Here is a 23,428-nt window from a genome sequence, read left to right as displayed (position 1 = left end):
TGCATTTTACTCTCCTGAGAAGATGGTTTTCTCTAGGACCCTGCACAAATCAACCATGACAAATAGATGGGCGAGGCAGGGAAGCAGCTTTACCACAGGCTTCAGATCAATATGCCAGAATCTTTTCCTTTCAATGGGCTTTCTTTACCTAAACAAACACCCAGTCACCTAGAATTAAATAATTCCTATAAAGAGATACTATCGATACAACTATTAAATATATTTTAAATAAAATATGCCAAGAAAGTTTTAAGACTTTTATTTATTAAAGGAAAAAAGAATCAAACAGACACTCTAATAAAAAGCCACATTCTATTTCAGAAAGTGTTTTAAGTAATACAACTTGCAGGAAAAAATTATCTTCTACTCTTAAAAAACTGTTTTGTAGCATAACACTATTAGGGAATCAGCTTGGATAAATTAATAAGCTTAAAACCTATGCAGTACATAGACTGCTCTGTTAAAAACACTAATATAATTCCAAATAGACTTTTTGCTAATATTATGTTAAAAAATACAGCTAAGAAAGACAGGGTAGACATACAAATCTACAGAAAGTTAATTACTAAAACACAAAGTAGCCAGAAGTTCCCATGGAAACAGTATTCTGTTCCTACACACACACAAGGATTGAAAAGAGGAAATATGTTCCTACCATTAAAAAAAAAATTAACTCAACATTCTCAAACTACTGGGAAATTAATTTTTAAACTTTTTATCAAAATACAGCAAAGTGGCCGGGCGCGGTGGCTCAAGCCTGTAATCCCAGCACTTTGGGAGGCCGAGGCGGGTGGATCACGAGGTCAAGAGATCAAGACCATCCTGGTCAACATGGTGAAACCCCGTCTCTACTAAAAATACAAAAATTAGCTGGGCACAGTGGCGCATGCCTGTAATCCCAGCTACTCAAGAGGCTGAGGCAGGAGAATTGCCTGAACCCAGGAGGCGGAGGTTGCGGTGAGCCGAGATCGCACCATTGCACTCCAGCCTGGGTAACAAGAGCGAAACTCCGTCTAAAAAAAAAAAAAAAAAATACAGCAAAGTATACAAATCATCCGTACGCAGCTAATTAATTTTCACAAAATGACCATGCCAGTATAACCAGTATCCAGATCCACAGATTATTACCAGCATCCTGTAAGTGCCCTCAAGACTCCTAAAAGTCTACATTTCCTTCCAAAACTAACTAGTCTTGAATTCTAACACTTGGCTTTGTTTATTTTTGAACATTATATAAAAGGAATACAATATGTATTCTGGTATCTAGCTTCTTTTTACTCAGTGTTGGAAGATAATGTTTGGAAGAGTCATTTTCATTGCTTATAGTTTTCTAGTGTATGAAAGTACCACAATTGATTAATATCCATTCTACTACTGATAGGTATGGGCTGTTCCAGTTTGGGGTTATTATAAAATGGTACTACTAAGAGGTAAGCAAACAAAGTTAAAGGTTTCTAAAGACTTCAGCCTTATTGAGGAAGTAGTAAATACAGTAATTTATTTTAGATTATAATAAATCAAAGATGCATAGTAATATCTAGGGCACTGGTTCTCGAAATGTAGTCCCTATACCAGCAGCTGAGCGTCTGGCAATTTGTTAAAAATGCAAATTATTGGGTCCCAACCGAAACCTACTGAATCAGAAACTCTAGAGATGCAGCCCAGTAATTTATGTATTCACAAGCCCTCCTGGTCATTCCGATGCATGATCCAGTTTAAGAATCATTCCCCTAGGGGAGGGGATGGCATTCTTTCTCTATAAAGGACCACGTAGCGAATATTTTAGGCTTTGTAAACCATATATATGTGTCCTTTCCATACAACTACTCAATTATGACATTATAGCACCAAAGTAGTTATATAAACATAATATGTAAACAAATGAGTGTGGTTGTGTTTCAATAAAATTTTATATACAAAAACAGGAGGGCAGATGGATTTGGTCTATAAGCAACAGTTTGCCAATCTCTGCTCTAGGCTAACTACTAAAGAAAAGTAAGTATACACATAGAAGAAAAAGAAAATAAATTTAAAATATCTGATTGACTGAAAAGAAGGAAGAGAGACAAAAAGAATAAAACAAGTGGATAAGATAGAAAATAAAATAGTAAATATAAAACCAAGTATATCAGTAATTCTCTTAAACATAAATGAACTAGTACAGGTGAAAGACCCAGACTGAATTTTTTAAAACTGGCTGCTTAAATGAGATATATTTTTACCTATAAGATCACAAAAAGGTTAAGGAAAGATAGACAAATGATGTAGCTATACTAATTTCAAATAAAGCAGTTTGAAAAAGCATTACTAGAGATAAACAGAGATGTTTAATAATGAGAAAGAAGTTATTCCATGGGAAAAAAATCAGAGCCCTGAATATTTATGTACCCAATAACACAGCTTCAAATATATAAAACAAAAATTGAAAAACTAAAAGGAAAAATAAATAAATCTACAAACACAGGAAGAAATAAAATTTTACCCACCTCCAATAAGGTTATGGTTTTTTTTGACTATCAGCTAAAAGAATTCATAAAACTAATTCATTATCACTACCCCTAAAATTTAAAATTTGTTAAACAATAAATATTCTGGGCTTAAATTTTTTAAAAATAACTATGAAATATCAAAACAAGTCTCAATTATTTTCTTCCTAGCAGGTATCACTTACTGAAATAACAGACACTAATTTTTCTATGTAGATTGGAAGCTTCTTAAGAGCAGAAACTTTGTCTTGTTCATGCTGCAACCCCATTACCTAGAATAGTCTAAAAATAATTGTCAGAGCAAACTAACTCTTCCTGCTGCTTGCCTTGTCCCCTAACGTTTATTCTCAATATGGCATCCTGGGTTCAATAAACTCATAACACAATGACTGTTCACAATCCTCTTATGACTACATAAAAAGGCCTACCAGAACTCTAAGATCTTAAATGTCATGTAGGTCTCTCCAACCTTATCTCCTACCTATTTTCCCTGTTTTCCCTAATCCCGCCCCACCAACCTAGCCTCACTGCTATAATCCATGTCAGGGCCTTTGCACTTGCTCCTTCTGCCCTGAATGCTTTTTTCATCCATATCCATATTGTTCATTCACCAGTTTCATGTCTTTATTCATCTGTTGCCTTCTCAATGAAGTTTTCCTCTCGATACTAAAATCACAAACACCCTAGTGTTTTCCCAACACTCTATTACTCTGATGTACCCCTGCCTCCCTGCATTATTTTTTCCTGGCACTTACCATCTATATATTTCACTTATTTTGCTTATCTGTGTTCTGCTGAAATATATGAGCTACTGGATAAAAACTTTTGTCAATTTTGCCCTCTGTTTTATCTTCAACATGTAGAACAGTATCTAGAATGGCACACATTTCACAGTATGAAGACTTTCAATCATCAGTGAAAACATGGTTATTTAAAGTAATACTACAAAGGCAAACAATAATATACACTAAATAATGCAGCACATATTTTAATATGTAATAAAAGCAATAAATATTTTATAAGATACTAAAAAATACAAGGATAAAACCAGTACAGTGGAATATCCTTTCCAAAGGCCTTGTGGGGCAAAGGGAACAGAACTCAAAGTCCACATTAGATGCAGAGTCTAATAAAAGACTCTTCCCACCAAAAGCTGGTATACCAAACAACTATACCCTTGAGGTTAAAGTAAATCATAAGTAAGATCTTATCTTCCTATAGTCAATTCCTTTCAAGCTTTTTTCAAAAGAGAATAACAGAGAAGTGAATTAAATAGAGTGCTTCACTAAGGTCAACCGCTTGGGCGGTCCAGACACTCAAGATCTTAAACTCTGTGGGCTCAGACTGGCAGTACTTTCAACCAACAGCCAAACAAAATGCAAAATTTCCCTGAAAGAAAGGTGTCTGGCCTCAAATTACTCCCACAAATAATTTTCCAAAAGGCACCAGGTACAACAGGAAACAAGACACCACGAGCAAGAACAAATAAAAATAAACAGACAATAGGAAAAGACCCACTTAAAATCCTACAGATACCAGACATGGACTATACAATAACTGAGCAAACTTGACTTTGGGGACTGAAAAATTATAAAAAGTGACATAGATTTTTTAAATAACCAAATGGAATTTCAAAAAATGAAAATACAGTAACTGAAATTTAAATTCAGTGGGCAGGCATAACTAGCTTAGACACAGCTCAAGGGATCATTAGTGAACTAAAAGGTAAGTCAGAAGATACCACTTAGGATACATATAGTAGGCACTCTAATATGTACTAAATAAACAAAAAAAGGATAAAACACAAAAAGCAAACTACAAATTATGGCTGTGTTGACACTTTTGTTCTTGCTCCAAAGTTTCAAAAAAAGACTAGCATTGCTGGGCACATAAACTGTATAAGGTAAGTATATTAAAATATATTAAAGGACAGAAATGAATAAAGTGAGCAGGCTGCAGTGGTTTTCTATATAATGGAGATGGAAAACATGGAAAGAAAATGGAGGAAAGAAGGAGAGTAGGAAGAGATGGAAATAGAGAAGGAAGAGATGGAAATGAAGGAGGAAAAGATGGAAATGGTGAAGGCAAGAGAGGGAGGAGATGAAACAGGAGGAGGAAATGGAGAAAGATGGAAGAGATGGAGAGGAAGAAGAGGTAGATGGAAGAAGAGATTAAAAATAGAGCAGGAAAAAGAAGAGGAAGAGACTGGAGGAAGAAGGGAGAAGGGGAGAAACAGGCAGAAAGAATATGGAAAATGAAGACCAAGTAGAATAAGGTTTTACCTTTTGTTGCCTTCATGTAACACCTGGAAACTGTCCCCAGCAAGCACTGAGACAGTATAGGCCCACAATGACATATATGCATGCCTGAAAGTCAAAAAGCTCTGAAAACTCAGCTTTTGTTTTGTCTTTTAAACTCATTTGGTGGCATAAACTGATCTGAACTCAAGTTTATGACAAAACATGATGTGAACTGTTATGAGGCTATTTATTATATTTATTCTACTCAGTATGAATTCACACACATTTAATTCCAAAAACATGGTTGGGAGTGGTGGCTCACGTCTGTAATCCCAGCACTTTGGGAGGCCAAGGCAGGTGGATCATTTGAGGCCAGCAGTTTGAGACCAGTCCGGCCAACATGGCGAAACCTCGTCTCCACAAAAAATACAAAATTTAGCCAGGCATGGTGGTGCACGCCTGTTATCCCAGCTACTTGGGAGGCTGAGGCAGGAGAATCTCTTAAATCCAGGAGGTGGAGGCTGCAGTGAGCTGAGATTGTGGCACTGCACTTCAGTCTGAGCAACAGAGCGAGATCCTGTCTCAGAAAAAAAAAAAAATTAATGTGCTTGATTATAGGGTGCTGCCCCAGGCCCAGCAAGAGCTGTTACATAATGCATGGGGTATATATGACCTTATTAATTTTCCTTTCCCTTCCCCTTCCCCCTTCCCTTCCCCTTCCCCTTCCCCTTCCCTTTTCTTTTCTTTTCTTTTTTTTTTTTTAAAGATGGGGTTTCACCATGATGGCCAGGCTGGTTTTGAACTCCTGACCTCAGGTGATCCATCCACCTCAGCCTCCCAAATTGCTAGGATTACAGGCGTGAGCCACCACGCCCGGCCTAACCTTATTAATTTTCTAAAATCTGATACATTCTGAATTCCAAAACACAAGTGGTCCCGAAGGTTTCAGATAAGGGTCTGTGAATTTATATTCATCATGCCTTGTCCCTTTTTTTCTTTTTCTCACTGCAGGAAAGCCATGAAATGGCTTTTTAAACTTTGTACCTCACTTTTTTTTTTTAGACAGAGTTTTGCTGTTGTAGCCCAGGCTGGAGTGCAATGGCATGATCTTGGCTCACCGCAACCTCTGCCTCCCAAGTTCAAGAGATTCTACTGTCTCAAGCCTCTTGAGTAGCTGGGATAACAGGTATGTACCACCATGCCCAGCTAATTTTGTCTTTTTAGTAGAGATGAGGTTTCACCATTTTGGCCCAGATAGTCTTAAACTCCTGACCTTAGGTGATCTGCCTGCCTTGGCCTCTCAAAGTGCTGGGATTACAGGCATGAGCCACCACACCCGGTCTCCACTTAACTTTTATGGGTACATGTATTCCAAAACCCAAAAGTTCTGCTTCTCAAATTCATATAAAAAACTGTTCCATATTACATGGCAAATAAAGGAGCAAGTCAAAATTTTACCACATCTCATAGGAAAAAAATTCATTTTGTGTGGATTTTCTTCAGTGGAACAAACAATTCAGTAAGAAGAACCCGCAACACCATGAATTTTCATGCACAAAATACGCTTTACTTCACATTAAGTAGTTTCTTATACCAAAGTTCCTCTTTTCTCTTGAAGCTGTATCCTTCCTTATTCTAATTAAAACAATGAACAACAAGACTTGGGATTTGTGAGCTGTTTTACACTCTTAACATATCCAGCAGTAACTATGGTTATACCTAACAGCCAAATTACAAACTGAGATTAGGAAACAGTAATCCCTATAAACTATTATACACAGATGTCTTGGAAAACTCAAATTTTAGCTGTTTATACTTCCCACACTGTACTTTTGCAATGAGATGCTTTCCTTGGCTTTTCTCTAATCTCACACGTCTCTCTAGCAGCTCAGTCTCTTCTGCCGGCTGTTCTTTCTCTACCCCATAATTAATTAAATGTTGACTATTCTCCTTCTCTCCAGACTATCCACTCTCTATATGACCTCATTCATTCTCAATGGTTTTAAATACCTTCTATATGATGTTTGTCTCTAGCCTAGACCATCTCTGTCTATACCCTAGACCTATATATCCAATTGCCTACTAGATATCTCCCTCATGGGTTATCTCCAAACCACTCTAATTTGATATAGATACAAAATACCAACATTATCCAAAACTGATTTCCCTAAGTTCTCCCCCATCCCAGTAAATAACATCAGTGTCTATTCAGCTACTCAAGTTCATAATGTGGGAACCCACCTCAAGTTTTCCTTTGACCCACACACATTATCTACCAACAGTTCTTGTGTATAATTCCAAGCTGTATCTTAAATCCACCTATTTCTCTTTGCCTCTGCTGCCACTCCTAACCTAAAGCCAGACCAGTATTGTCTCTGCCTATATTACTACCACAGCCTCTTAAATGGTCTCCTTGCTTCTATATTTGACTTCCTTCCAAACCACAAAGTAGACAATATAATCTTCTAAAAAAGTAATTTGGATCAATGGCTGCCAAAATCACTAAATGAAAGGCTGGGAGGGGGGAACTGTAAAGGACGGATCAGGCTGATAACACCTAAACACACTGTTCAATATTTGCATCACAAAGAAAGACAATCAGACAGCATATGCCTTCTTACAGAAATCCAAAATACCACACATGAAAATATGTACCAACCCTACTCTAATAAATAAGACTTGATTCTGATCAAACCATTAGAAAATTTTTCAATTTTGAGCAAATATAGGAGATACAGAAACATTAAAAAGCAAAAATATAAAAGCAACATATGATGCAATAAAAAATTCTAGTGTGCAGGAAGAATATTTAACAGACTTTTTTCTTCAATAAATAAATGACAAGAGGAGAAAAAGTGAGATAAATCCTATAGATGAATAGAGCCTTAAGAAGTCTATCAATCAATTGCAATGGTGAACCTTCTTCAAATACTGATTTAAAACAAACTGTAAAAAGATATTCATAAAACAACTGAGAAAATGTGAATACATTATTTGACACTATGGGTTAAACTTTTAGGTGTGACAATGGTATTGTAACTGTCTTTCTAAAAGACACTTTATTTGACATATGTGATGAGTATTATGTGCATATACACACACATCTTAGTCCAGCAGGGTAACAGAGATGGAAGAAGATAGGGTAGGGATATAGATAAATAAATACTAGTCATGTACGATAATTTCTTGGAACTAGATGAGTGTAATGGAGGTTCATTAAAATACTCTCTATTTCTGGGTATGTTTGAAATGCTTCATTAAAAAATTATAATAACTTTAATCACTTTACTCCCTTGCTTAAAATCCTGCAATGGAATCCCAATAAACAACTCAAAAGGGCAAAGAAAATGAGATGAGGGTGAAATATGTGAAATCAGCATGTAAAAGATCACAGCAAATTCTTAAAAGATGTAAATAAAAAGAAGGGACATTCCCTTTGCCCTGAGTTGCCAAAAAAGAAAAGAACAGCTACTGAAGAATAACGCCATATCACAGCAAAGCTGCAATTTGGAATTCTCAGACGCTAAAACAGCAGAGAATTGATCTACCTTGCAGAATAACAGAGAAGTGACTATTTCTAAGCCAGAAAGTACAGGGATGAGTACAAGGAGCAACTGAAAATCTATGGAATGGTTTTATTAAACTCTTTCCCATCCCCAATTCAGGGAGCACAACATTTTACACAGTCTGCGCACACACACACACACACACACACACACACACACACACGATTTTTTGAAAATGGAACCACTCAAAAAATAAAAAAAAGTAAGTTCTTGGACACATTTAAACTTTTGTTTGTCAAAGTTAAAACTTAATAGAAGGATTGGGTGAGAAAGTCAAGGATATCTCCCAGAATATAGAGTAAGAGAAAGACATAAAACTTGAAAGCGAAGACAAAACATAAACATAAAGACAGAGGATCAACACAGGAGGTTCAATATCTGAATAATAACAATTAGGTAAGAAAAAACTAAGCTAATAAAAGGGAAAAGAATCAAATAGTAAAAATTTAAAACATCTTCAATTGAAACTAAAATGAAAAAATTTAAAAGTAAAAGTATTAAGAATCAAAAATTCAAGCACTTCAAAAAATAAGACAATTGGCTATATTTTAATATTCACATGAAGATGCAGTATTCTCAGCAGCACAATCTTTAGTTAATTATTTTATTTATAAGAAATAAAGTCAGTTTTATATAAAGTTTATAATAGAGGCTAAGATATTTGATAAAGTATCTTGAAATTTCTAGGTAAATATAACTGACTAGTAGTTAATATATTTTAAGACTTTTAGTCTTTTATTTAAAGGGGCCCTTTCAAAATTCAAGACTTTGAACAGTTCAATGAAGTAAAGAGACAATCACAATTTAAACCACTATTTTGTATTAATGAAATTAAATGACGCATGCCATAATAGCCATAATATCAAACTAATTAAGAAATGAGGCTCAGAATCAGATTTAGAACCTTTATAAAATCAAGCCATGTCCACTACTTAAATTTTCAAGACAGTTATAGACTGACTATTGCAGCTGTAAGAACATCAATTGTACTATTCTATATGTATAAAGAAAACATATAAACCTTTTCTTGAATATTCAAGTTTATTAGCAATATCAGGTTTGAGGATATGTTACTACTGGTGCCCAACCCCCTGGAGCCAGGGAGTTAAATGAGACTACCTCAGAAGGGTACATTATTTAATTATTAAAAATTAATAAGTAATTTACATATTATATAATTTATATAATAAAAATTTTGAATAATTATTTATTCAAAGGTACAGTATATGCACTTATATGCCCTTACCACAGACCTAAAACACAGGATGGTTGTACAACACCATTGAATGGCTACAGCGGGAGGGTAATATAGAGTTGCTTTATTTTAGTCATTGTCTATTTTCAACCTTTGTGCCTGCTGCTTACTGCCTGTATTACTACTGCTAATGCCCAATCTTCTGTCTCTTGTAATTTACTTTTTTGCCTTACAGACTTCTTTTCCCTCTATCAATGTTCCTACAAGAAAAGTTAGCCTTTTTGACAGTAAGTCAAATGGTTGCTTTCTTTCATTAATTTAAATTACCCAATCCTAGTGTATCACAAAGAATATTCAACCACATGGAAGAAGAGAGATCTATTTAGTATTAATGTCTTTCTACTGTTCTATAAACAATCGTTAAACCAAGTTATATATTAGTTTGATGTAGTCCTAGAAGGCTGGTCTCCAGAAAGCCATGGTTACGTCATCACTTGTATATATATTTTTAAAGACTCATTTTTGGAATAATAGACCGTATTGAAATGCTAAAAGTTTAGAAACACTCTATTTACAACAAAACCTTATTTCTTTCCAGCCACTCTGTAGCATAACAACAAAAGGCCAAATTCCTCTTGCACGCTTTTTGAGGCAGATTGCAGGGCTCAGCACCACATAATAATCCTACAGGTTTTTAACTCTATCTGATTTGATTGTCCAGAGCTACTGCATGATTATCTGACTGCTTGGTTTAATACTCATGGGTAAGAGTGAAGATAACTAAACTGAAAAGCCCCCAAAACCCACCCCCAATTCTTAAGTGAAAGCCATTACAGTGTTTCACAAATCCAAGTTTGCCTAGAAATAAAACTGCTAATGAAATCTTTCCTACGGTCTTTAAGTTAAGCTTATATAACACATTCAATAAATAACAGATTAGTAAGTGAAAACTTATTAATCTGTTGGTCAACCAACCAAAAAGTTGGCTAAGGATGCTGAAAAACAATCTACAGAAAAGGAAATATAAATAACCAAACATATGAAAATGATCAATCTTATCAGAAAGCACAGATGTTTATAGAGGGTGAGATATTTTTCAACCATCTGATAGGCAAATTTTAATAATAACCAGAACTGAAAAGAATGCAGGACAGCAGGCACTACTGGTGGGAGTGTAGGTGGGAAAGCCTCTTCTGGAGAAAATTACCTATACCTAACAATTCTAAAATGAATGAAAACTTTGTTTCAGAAATTCCATGTCCAGACTATTTTAAGAAATATATATGTATGTGTATACACAAACACATGTGGTTTGTACGAAGATGCTTATTTCAGAACTATCTAGAAAAATTACATATAGTAAATAAATTTCTACATAAGACAAAATGGCTATAAGATATCCATATTATAGAATACTATGCAACAGTTTAAACAAATGATAGAGAATAACACAAGATCGTATTTTTTTAAAAAATTCTCTATGCCATACTGAGTAAACACAGCAAATGGCAAAATTACATTCAGAATGGTATCATTTATGTAAACACAGTCAAAGCAAAACCATATATTTTGATACTTAATATATATGTGAAGGCACAGTAACAGGTAGGAAAAGACATATTCCACATTATTAAAAGTGTTCTCCTCTGCTTATACCTGGAATCAGGGCTTAGAGGTAGTTTTGAAAGGATTTTTGCTTTATCTTCATTGTTTGAATTTTGAAAAGGAAATGACATTTGTATATTAAGTTCATAATCAAAATAAACATAAAAAACATTAGGTAGGGGCAGTGTAATCCATTTGTTTTATACATTCATGTTGTGTATGTTTACATGATTCTGGTATAGAGTATGTGCATTGGATGTGACAAAGACTAATATGTAGAGGAGTATATATCAAACTGTTAAGAACTATACAAATCCCAAGATAGCCTATTACTATAGACATATCTTTATTGTTTAAATTTTTTAAGAAGGCAGGTTTTTTTTTAAAGAAGAGAATTAGCTAGAATGTTACCCTCTGATATTTGTCAGAGGTTGTTACTATAAAAAAAAAAAATTCCTAAAACAGTCCACATGTTGTTATGTATTATTTGAAAAAACAAAAAGTAAGTAAATATAAAACTATAACTATTTAACCTAAAATGTTTAAGAAAGAAAATAAAATCTGGATATGGCCCACACCAAATGCAACATTTAGACTTATCTACAAATTAAGGTGGTTTTTTTTTTTAAATAGGAAGAAACTTGGCAATTCCCCTAAGTATATGAGAACTTGTCAATCCTGCTTTTGTTTCTTGTCAATCCTGCTTTTGTTTTAAAAATTGGTATTGAAAAATTATTTTCTCAATTATTTCCATAAGATCATATAAAACAGTTACATAAATTCTTGGAATAAATCATAACAATATGCCAACCAAATTTTCTATCAGATTTCCATTTAAATGTACGTAATAGTTTAAATGATTGTCTACCAATACCATCATTTTGATGAATTTGTATCCTATTCCTCATAGGCCCTAGAGGAATCACTTCTTAGAAAGAAGAGGTCACTAAATACATAGTCATAGGAAGGCTGAAACTGTTAAGAGTTAAAACCTCCAGACATGGACCAGTCTTCCTTAAGAAGCTAGCAAAAAAACACTCAAAACATTTTTGAGAAACCTCAGATTTCCCGTCATAACATATCTGTGATGTTGATGTCATTATAAAGTATACCTCTAGGCCTCGTAACAAAAAAAGGTGTAATGAAAAAAAAAAGCTCAAATATTAAGTGTTATAATAGAAAATACCAAATGCACATTTGTGACTCTAGATTTGGTTCTGGCTTGCTTTCTGTGCCTGAATCTGGGACATATCATCCCAGCAAGTCTTAGTTTCCCAATCTGTAAGATGGAAATAGCAAAATACTCTGAACACTTCACAGAGTTATTCATAGCTGAGGAGTTAAAATATATTAAGTATATGAAAGTGCTTTGGAGGACTACGAGGCATTATAGAAATAATGTGTTTTAAAAATTATCCTTACCAAACTAAAACACTGGCAAAATCAATTTTTAATCAAACTATACCCTGTGTATAATCTTAAAAGGCTAAATATTTTCTAGAAAATTGTTTACTAGGACACTGACAATTAATAATCATATGAATTAAAATAGTGCCCATGGCAAGCCATTTTGCCTCTTTAAATATTTCATTTCCACAGAATTCTACTTGTGTTAAATACAACAGGAAAGATATCAAGCTGGCTAGTCAAATCTTCCTGCCAAAATCTGTCATTCCTCCCAAGGCAATGTTCTTCCTCTAATCTTTTGCATATATTCTACGTTTCTTCCAATATCCCTTCGTATCTACCACCAAGACTGGAGCTTGCTCGGGTTGCAAGGTAAATTGTCACCTTATGCTTGCCAGATCCCACACAGACACATCAAGTGAAAAAAGATGTCAAATGACATGCACACACATGCACAAATGCACACACAAGTGTACATACAAACACACAAGTGTCCTTCATTCTTTAGGGAGAAATATATTTCTTACACAGCAAATGATCGTCACCCTAAAAGGAAGTATATAACACAAGCAAAAGAAGAAAAATAAATCTTACTCACCATCTCCCATAGCCATTCAGATGGTCCAGGGAGCTCTCTGAAACCAAGAGGTCAAATAGCACAGCAAATAAGTGCAGCTCAGTGCCTGCGCCACTGGGCTCGGCCTGCAGCCACCCGGAGCACTGTGTGACCCAGGCCTCGCTGCAGCTCTGCACCGCAATAGCCAACAGCTGCTACTCCACTTCAAAATAAAAGTCTGGGGTCCTGCTGAAAACCCTCGTTTATTTAGCAGAGCCAAGAAAGACTTGATCAAGATTATTCTTCAGCTGCACATATGCTGTTGGATACAGGTTATGATGTTTCTCCTTGTACTAGCCGCCTGAAATTTAATCTAAGAAAAGCTCTGGGAGCCAATAAATGCCATCCCGCTGGGGGACTTTTAATGCAATCATCAAAACACAAGGCATGTGTTCAGCAATCATTTTCTGCTTCCCTAAAGATATCCATGTAATCAGTAGCAATCACATGATCTGATGGATTAACTGATTTGCGCCTTTTTAAAAAGGTTTTCATCCTTTTGTCGTTACCTTTTAATATTTACAACAGAAGATTGCTAGAAGTGCACAAACAGGAATAGCCCAGTTTCCATGATTAACTGCTCTCATTATGCAGGAAGCATTTCTGGCTGCCGTAAACAAATCACGTCAAAGGCAGCCCATCAAAGGCTGCTCTGTGTGTGGACAGCAGGGCCACACGGAACAAAGCTTGCTTCTGGTGGAGACAGAACCTAGCCAGTGCGCAGCTGCAGGGGCGCAGAGCACCCACTATCCAAGCTGCACAACCATCAGCACATTGTCAAGCTCCAAGAAGGCCCTGAGGCTCATGGTCACAAACAGATACATTTTAAAAATCAACCAAAGAAAAGAGCGTCTTGCTTTTCACCAAAGGGTGTGTTATAAAAATATATAAAGCTGGACTGAAAGTTATCTTACTGACTCACAGAAGCCAAATATTAAGGTAATTTCAAAGCCTAATTTCCAGGTTTTATTTTACTGCCAGCCTCCAAGGACAATTCTTTTCCTAGCAACTGTTTCAAACACAGAAACCAAAAAATACCTTACAATGATTGCATGGGTAAGACTGCATTAGGTGCTACACACACACTCGACAAATAAGAATTATGCATAGTTTTTTCACAGTGAAAGAGACGATTTGCAGTTACAGCCACCAACCCTCCTAGTGTTTACATCCTTGGTTTGCGCAGGAGATTGTCTAGAAAGCTCCATAACGACACCAGAGCCTGCTATAATCACAGGGGGACTCCAACTTTCAGTCTTTTTTTTTAAAAGGGCTGGTGTTCCCTCTTTCTAGTCACGATCTGACAAATTTTAAATCCAGTTTTCTTCTAATAGCAGAACTAATTCTACTGCACTTAAGGATTCTGCCTAAGGTACTTTTGTAATATAACAAGTTGAGTTCAAAACACCAGTAAGATGAAAAAAAGATGTTCTCTCACTATTTTAACTAAATGATATGCTCAAATCTCCGATAGAATTTACTTAATGTTCGGAACTAGGGCTTTAGAAAATCATGTCAAAGAATCCAATCAGAACTTAAAAGAGTATAGAAACGGCAAATGTGAAAAAAATCAGAGACAAAAGTATGAGATGTAAAAGTTATGCATTTGAACATGCAGGAGAGAAGAGGTAGAATAAAGAGAAAAAATAAAGAGACTACTTCTCTGAACAATAAATGTAAAAAAGATAGTGTTAGGCAATGTCTTTCCGACTTACCTTATTTCTCTCTAGCCTAAAACTCTTTAGAGATTTCCTACTCCTAGAAGTCCATCAAAACTCCTCCTATGGGGGACAAGGCCCCGATGCTATGGTTCCTACTCTTCTCCAATTAGCTCTCACACTGGTTCTTCCCTCCAACCCACTACCAGCCTCACTGGGCTCCAAGCAGCCCGGTACTCCCTTCTGCTCTTCAAAAATACAAGTCCTTTTCTACCTTTGGGTTTTTATGATCACTATTTTCTCTGCCCAAAGTGTTTTCCAACCATTTATCCCATGACTGGCTCATTCTCATTTACCAGGTCTCAATTCTCATTTATCAGGTCTCAATTCAAATATGTCACCTCTTAGAGAGGCCTGTCCCACTGTTCTATCTAAACTGACATCACTGAGTTATTTACCATCTCAATACTCTATTTACCTAACTTAATGGTTGTTCAGATGACTTTTAGCTATAAAAAAGTTATATCACCTTTATAATGAATCTTTTGGGTTCTTGTATTTAGTAAAATAATTTTTTTCAACACAAAACACTCTAAATCAATATGCTGTAAGATGTGTGATGTCTCACTATTATTTAAGGTAAAGACACACTAAAAAATCTTATTTACCATAATAGTTTCTGGTCACAGAATATCATGTGGAACAAATCTGAATTGTGTGCCATGTTTGGATAGACCCAAAACAATCTTTTTTGCATAAATACACCAAGTGAGGGAGAGAAAAGGTGGTATCTTCAATAACTCTTTGTATGCATGAACTATTTTCATAAGATTTCACGTTGAGCCTTTACCCTGTCCTAAGATGTTTTCATGTTTCTATAACTTTATTTACAGTTTTAGTTTTAGTGTGCAATAAAAATGAATCAACAAAGGCCTGAAAATTTTGTGGGGAAAAACTGTCCAGAAATAAAGAAGCTGAATTAAACTCCATGATATTAGTTTATGTACAATGTGTCCTTAAATTGTTACTTACAAAAATTTGTTTTCAGTATTTAATTGACATATTTTTCCACCTGGGAAAACTACTCAAGTATCACGGGCTGGGATGAAACACACCATCATTTTTCTCATTAATACTGGTGAAAATAATTTTTTCATCTAATGGTCTTTCACTTGGCAGCAGGGTGTTTAGGAATAATTTAAATTCATTAAACAAGGAGTAGTTATATTTCCTTCACTACCAACTGTAACTACACTGTATATTCATTTGTTTACTTGTTTATGATCTATTTCCATCACTAGATTATAGGATCCTTAAGGGGAGAAATTTCATTATCTTTTTCCTGCTGTGACATGATCTAATTTACACTTTAAGAAGATTCCTATGATTTCTGAGTAGCAAATGTATTCCTGGGGGCAAACGTAGAACAGAAGTCTATTGAAGTACTTCAGGTAAAAGCTAAAGGAGATTTAGGGTAGGATATCAGCAGTAGAGACAAAAAAATAAGCAAATTTGGGATATGTTAGTATTTCAGAAGTAGAAATATTTGATCAGTTAGAATAGGAAATCAAGTTAGGTTTCCAGCTTGAGCTGATGGTGCCACTGACTAAAATGGCTAAGACTGGAGAAGGAACAGATCTGAGGGGCAAGAAGAGACAACAGGGTTTCATTTTTGGATATAGTAAGCTTAAAATGCCTGTTAGGCAGCCAAATGGGAATGTCATCAAGGCCACAGGATACCAATTCTAGATCTAACCCAAAAGAGAGATGACTAATGGCTAGAACTACACACTGGGAATCATTAGCAAAGAGTTATCATTTAAAGCATTTGAGCAGGGTTAGATCACTAAGAGAGAATCAAAACAGGGAAGAGGAGACCTGGGCCCTAGGATTCGCCAACATGATAAATAGGTTTCCTTCTTCTAGCATCCTCTCTTGTTAATTACTTCATTAAGGAGTTTTTCAATGACAGCATAATATTATCATCAAAAACATTATGACCAATATAGACTTTAACTTTCACATTTGACCATACTTGCAACATTCAGACTGTAATAGTCAATGCAAACAATCTTTGAGGTCTTCTTCAAAAAAAGTAAATGCCAGAGACTAACTCCAAACCTCTGTTTATGGAGTGATAAAGGAATGGGAACTAAAGAATAAGAAATAAAAAAGCTTGGGCCGGGCGCAGTGGCTCATGCCTGTAATCCCAGTACTTTGGGAGGCTAAGGTGGGCAGATCATAAGGTCAAGAGATGGGGACCATCCTGGCCAACATGGTGAAATCCTGTCTCTACTTAAAATACAAAAAATTAGCTGGGCGTGGTGGCACGCGCCTGCAGTCCCAGCTACTTGAGAGGCTGAGGCAAGAGAATCACTTGAATCCGGGAGGTGGAGGTTGCAGAGAGCCGAGTTGCGCCACTGCACTCCAGCCTGGCGACAGAGCGAGACTGCATCTCAGAAACAAACAAACAAAACTCTATTTTGAAGGTAACAGAAATAATGCCACAAAATACAAGAATAACAGTGCTTTCGAAATAAACCATACCCAAACAATGAATACCTTAGATTTTACAAGTATTCTACTTTTTTCCTTAGAGTTGTAACTACTTAGTCTGAAATACACAAACGATCATGTTTTGAAAACACGCAAGTTCAGGGATCTTGTGTATAGCAAATCTCTTCCTACTGTTTCTGATTTCTATAGAAATCGACAGAGGTAACTGCTAGAAAAATGAGGAGGAGGTACTTAAGACACTTTCTGTTCAGAGAAGAGAAGTGAGAAACTTCTGGCATTCAAGGTGAGGACTGGTAGCACTGAAGTCAATTCATGCTTCTGGAACTAAGTTTAAATGTGGGTAAACAAAATCTTTCTAATGCTCACTTATTCCATCTGACTTCCTGCAACATATCATTGTCTTGGTTTAACCCAAAGAACAGTAACTAAATTATATTAGTAACTAGTTTTCCTTTGACTATAAATTCACATACTCAATTTTTACTCCAACATTATTTATATTACTAAGTTAACCACACTCTCTTTAATATGAAGCTACTTTACTAGGTGGAAAAACAACTGATACTATCTTTGGAAATATATTCTTTACATATATGGCTAACTAATATTTAAAGTCTCAAGTGTAGGTAAATGCTACCCAACAAAGCTAAACATAATTTATCAACTTCACAAAAAGGAGAGGAACCACAAAAATCAAGTAAGTACAAGATATTAACTCCAAACCTCCCTAAAGTCCAACTTAGTCTCATTTTACTTAAGAAGCCCAAAGCAATGTATGCTAGTCAAGTTCCTGTGTATGAGCCTCTTCATCATTATCATCCATGATAGTCTGCACATAGATATAATAGAACCCATCAACCCCACAATTTCTATTAAAGACAACTAAGTAAAACAATTATTGTAGGTATAAAAATACATTTTATGCATGGAAAATGGAAGGCAACAGGGTCATCATACCTCGACCCAGAAGACACAAAAAATAAGGCAGTATCACAAAAAACAGAGCACCATCATGTTACATAATTGACCTACTATTACATTTTCACTCACACCAAAAGAATCAAGAGGATAATTATCAGCAGGATGTAAAGATTTTGTTATTATATCTCAACTAAGTTTTCAAGCCACAAAATCAACTCTTTTGAATCAGTGATATAATCGTTGACCTGAAAACACATTTTAGTTCCTAAAATTTTGCTAAATATTCTTAGAAGTGTTTGAGAGCTTAATTACTCTTACCTTTGCAGACACTCAAAATCATACCGCCTGAACTTTGCACTTCATCAAATTTGGCAAATATCATTTCTAATCTGGGAATAAAGAATACATTGTGTTTGTTTGATTTTTTTTTTTTACATATAGATTAAATAGAAACAATTTCCTTCACCATTCCCTTAGAAAAAACAATTGTAGGGATTCAGCTACTTTTCTATACAACTCTCTTTCACAATTAACTCACTTACTAAAAGAAGACACAAAACCCATATCTCTTCAGTTGAAAGAAGTAAAATATAGGTAGGACTCTATATACTTGCAGGTGAAAAAACAATTTTTACACAAAACAATTTCTCATCATTGATCATAAAATCATTTCTCCAAATCTATCAAAAATATGCTAGTTCCAACCTCCTAAGTGTACTCAGTCACCACCAAGACATCTTTTAAAGGCACATAAAAGTCATGCCAAAGTAACTTAAGGCAAACATAAAAACAATGAAATATAAAATATCAAAAACTAAAAAGACAGCTAATATCACTGATAGTCTGATGCTGTCCCTGTTAACATGATTATTTTCATACAAAACCAATTCCACTGGTGCTTCTAATTTTATATTCAGGATAATTACACTTTCTACACTTCTGCTATCACTTTTCTTAGTTAAAAATGTGTCTATTATGAAAGTAATGTACATTCATTATAAAAGAAAATTAGGAAATATAAATAGGAACAAAGAAAAAACATTTCTATCAATCAGAGAACGTATTTATTAACTGTATCCCTTCTGATACTTTTCTATTCATATACAAATTTTCTTTAGAGTGAAATGGGATCATGCTGACAGCACTTTTTTTTTAGTTTTTCTTTCCCTTTCCAATATATTGTGCTATGATTTATTCTTAAATTCCTAACTTAGAGAATTGGGGAAGGGAGGAGGGTCACTGTCATATTGCCTTTAGTTGCCAAATGTACTCCTATAACTTATATATACATATCTGTCACAATTTCATTTCCTAAAACCTTACTTAAGCCTTGGTCCTCATGGCGGTCATTTCTTACCAGTAAATTAAAGATATAGATACTTTTTGAAATAAATCATTGGCTTATTTCAGTAAGAACTAAATGCTTTTTTTAATTTGAAATCTCAGAAGAATTAATTATAACAGGATTTCTAAACCTTAACATCACCTCCTACTTCCAATAAATTCAACAAATACAACTATTTACGTATCTTAAAGCATTTGAGTTCAAAGACACAGGTCCCTTTATCCTACAGAATAGTATTTTCTGGAGGGTTGGACACACACCAAGCAGGTTGCCCAGAGATAAAAGGTGGACATGAGACAGAAGGAAGCTTTAGAATTAGAAGCTGGAACCTCAGAAAGGATGCCAGGTGCAGAGGCTCATGCCTATAATCCCAGCACTTTGGGAGGCCGAGCAGGGCAGATCACCTGCACTCAGGAGTTCAAGACCAGCCTGGCCAACATGGCAAAACACACATCCCTACTAAAAATACAGAAATACAAAAATCAGCCAAGGCGTGGTGGCACACACTTGTAGTCCCAGCTACTAGGGAGGCTGAGGCGCAAGAATTGCTTGAAACTGGGAGGCAGAAGTTGCAGTGAGCCTAGATCCTACCAGTGCACACTCCAGTCTGGGTGACAGAGTGAGAGTTTGTCTCAAAAAAAAAAAAAAAGAGAGAGAGATTGGATTTAGGAGAGAGTTGTTTGAAAAAAAGCAGAACAAGACATGAAGGGGCATAAGATTAACACTCAGCTATAGATTAGGAGAACAGCAGTAGAAAATTCAGGACAGAAAGCTTGGAAAGAGAAGCGGGTTGGCAAGGAATTAAGGTAAGGCAGATAATACATGGAGACAGGAATGGAGATGTAAGCAGCTTTAGCGGAAGAGGGGTCAAATGAAATAGTAGGCAAATATAATAGGAATATGGGAGAGAGGAGGGGAAGGGAAAGGAAGAAAAAAGGGGTCAGAGTAGACGGTATCACCCAAAGGTCTTTTGGGACTGGATTGGGCTAAGAAAGACACACAAAGGAGATGATTACCTTACAGCATTCATCTTGCTGCCAGCTGTCCAGTTACTCTATATATGCTTCCTATGATTGTTCTACTCTCTCTTCTCAGTCTCTCTTTCCTTCTAATGCTTCCCACTTTACCAACTTTCAATAAAATTAACATCTGACTTTTGTTTGGTATTTATTAAAAATATTTTAGTCACCGGCTCAAAATTTTATAAAGGATAAATTCATAACTTCTTATCTTTAATGCAAACAAAATAACAAACACAGTATAATTTTCTATGTGGTCCTCACTGGATCCCTCCAACCCCATCATTAAACTCTATACACTTATTTTAGAAAAACAAACGTAATTATAATAGATGATTACTGTACCTATAATTTGATGAAAAAAGGAAGAAATAAACAATTTAAGAGCAGAGAGAACAGCCTAAGCTATTTTAAGTAATTCAGGGGAAAAAATTAGGAAATTCAATGGAAGAAAAATACAACAGAGACTGGATTGTCCAAAATATTATAAACACAATTTAGGAGATCTATAAAGCTCTCTCTAGGAAGGTTCTGACTTAGGATAAGGATAGAGGCCAGTAAAGCATTAGGAAGGTTATGACTCATAGGGTAAGGAGGACAGAATTAGAAAAGCAACTCTAACCAAAGTCCAGACTTAAAAGTTTAGAATAAGAATAATAAATCCCAAGTACAACATGAAAGAGATAGTTAGGTATCTCAGACTTTATCTTTTAAAAATAACAGCATTATTGAGATAGAATTCAGATACCATACAATTCACCTCTTTAAAGTGTACAATATAATGATTTTTAGTACATCTGCAGTTATGCAACCACAATAATATCTTTTAGAACATTTTCAATCACCCCCAAAAATAACCACATACGCGTTAGCAATCATTCTCCATTTACCCTGATCTCTCTAGTCCTAGGCAAACACTAATCTACTTCCTTTCTCTAAAGATGATATATAGCCTATGAGTTGCCATATCTGGCCATTTCATATAAATGGAATCACAATATGTGGCCTTTTGTGACTGGCTTCTTTCATGAACGTTTTCAAGGTTGATGCATGATGTATCAGTCATCCCCGTTATGACCAAATAGTATTTCATTGTATGGATTTACCACATTTTGTTTATCCACTCACCAAGTAATGGACATACCTAGATGTGGGGTGTCTCTATTTTTTGGTTATTATAAATAATGCTGTTATGAATACCTGTGTGTAGGTTTTTGTGAGGAATATGTTTTCATATCACTTGCATATATAGCTAGGAATGGAATTACTAGGTTATATGATAGTTCTATGCTTGACTTTTTTTTTTTTTTTTGAGACAGAGTCTCGCTCTGTCGCCAGGCGCCAGGCTGGAGTGCAGTGGTGGGATCTTGGCTCACTGCAACCTCCGCCTCCCGGGTTCAAGCAATTCTCTTGCCTCAGCCTCCTGAGTAGCTGGGACTACAGACGCGCGCCACCACGCCCAGCTAATTTTTTTTTATATTTTAGTAGAGACGGGGTTTCACTATGTTGGCCAGGATGGTCTCGATCTCTTGACCTCGTGATCTGCCTGCCTCGGCCTCCCAAAGTGCTGGGATTACAGGTGTGAGCCACTGCGCCCGGCCTATGCTTGACATTTTAAGGAATTACAAACTGTTTTCCAAAGTTGCTGCACCATTTTACATTCCCAACAGCAATGTATGAGAGTTCCAATTGCTCTACATCCTCAATACTTGTGATTGTCTATCATTTTCTATTTGTCTATCATTTTTTATTTTAGTCATCCTGGGGCATATAATAGTTTTGATCTTATATCCCTCATGGTTAAATGGTGTTAAACATCTTGTTATGGACTACTGTCATTTGTATATTCTTTTAAAAGAAACTCAAATCTCTTCTCTGTTTTTAAAATTGGGTTATCTGTCCTTTTACTACTGAGCTGTAAAGAGCCTTTTATATATTCAAGATATGTGTCTTATAAGATATTTGATTTCAGTCAAGTATGGTGGCTCACGCCTATAATCCCAGCACTTTGGGAGGCGGAGACAGGCAGATCACTTGAGGTCAAAGGTTCAAGACCAGCCTGGACAACATGGTGAAAGCCCATCTGTTCTGAAAATACAAAACATAGCCAGGTATGGTGGTACATGCCTATAATCCCAGCTACTCAGGAAGCTGAGGCAGGAGAATCACCTGAACTTGGGAGGTGGAGGTTGCAATGAGCTGAGATCGTGCCACTGCACTCTAACCTGGGTGACAGAGTGAGATTGTCTCAAAAAATAAAAATAAAAAAAGAAAAGAAAAGAAAAATTTGATTTGCAAGTATTTATTCCCATTTTGTGGGGTTTCTTTTACTTTCTTGATGGCGTTCCTTGAAGCATAAGTTTTTAATTTTGATGATATCCAATTTATCTATTTTTTTCATTGTTTTTTTTTTTCCATTGGTTGTTGTGGTTTTGGTGCTTTATCTAAGAAACCATTGCCTAGTGCTTTCTAAGAGTTTTATTATTTTGGCTCTTACATTTGGTTCTAAGGTCCATTTTGAGTTAATTTTTGGGTGTGGTGTGAGGAAGAGATGCAACTTCATTCGGATATCCAGTTTATAAAGCACCATTGTTGAAAAGACTATTCTTTCTTTCCCTACTGAATGGTCTTGGCACCTCTGACAAAAATCAACAGACCAAAAATATGAGTTTATTTCAGTACAGTTCCATTCATCTATATCTGGTGTTATACTAGTACCATACTATCAGAACTTATCTTTTAAAAAATATTTGATAGAAAAAAATTGTTTAATTATTATTTTAAAACTGTTTGGCTTGGCTAGGTGCAGTAGCTCACCCCTGTAATCCCAGCACTTTGAGAGGTCAAGGCAGG

The 23,428-nt window shown here is 35.6% G+C and overlaps 1 protein-coding gene across 32 annotated transcripts in view; it reads right to left on the bottom strand.

Annotated features, from left to right (window-relative positions):
• CLASP2 (cytoplasmic linker associated protein 2) overlaps positions 1–23,428 on the bottom strand; it is a 239,241-nt gene that overhangs the window by 168,310 nt on the left and 47,503 nt on the right. For 13 of the 32 annotated variants that reach the window (XM_021666448.2, XM_021666452.2, XM_064378526.1 and 10 more), the window contains exon 7: positions 18,530–18,600. In XM_021666448.2, coding sequence (XP_021522123.1) covers positions 18,530–18,600 — 71 coding nt within the window. Of the gene's footprint in view, positions 1–13,097; positions 13,688–18,529; positions 18,601–23,428 lie in introns of those variants that run through there. The other 19 variants (XM_064378549.1, XM_064378558.1, XM_064378554.1 and 16 more) reach the window with 3 other exon arrangements.

Source organism: Aotus nancymaae, unplaced genomic scaffold, assembly GCF_030222135.1.
Source record: "Aotus nancymaae isolate 86718 unplaced genomic scaffold, 86718_ANA_hifiasm-v0.15.2.pri h1tg000019l, whole genome shotgun sequence".
NCBI lineage: Eukaryota > Metazoa > Chordata > Mammalia > Primates > Aotidae > Aotus > Aotus nancymaae.
Note: the sequence above shows the minus strand (reverse complement) of the source record. Positions and strands in the feature narration are given on the sequence as shown.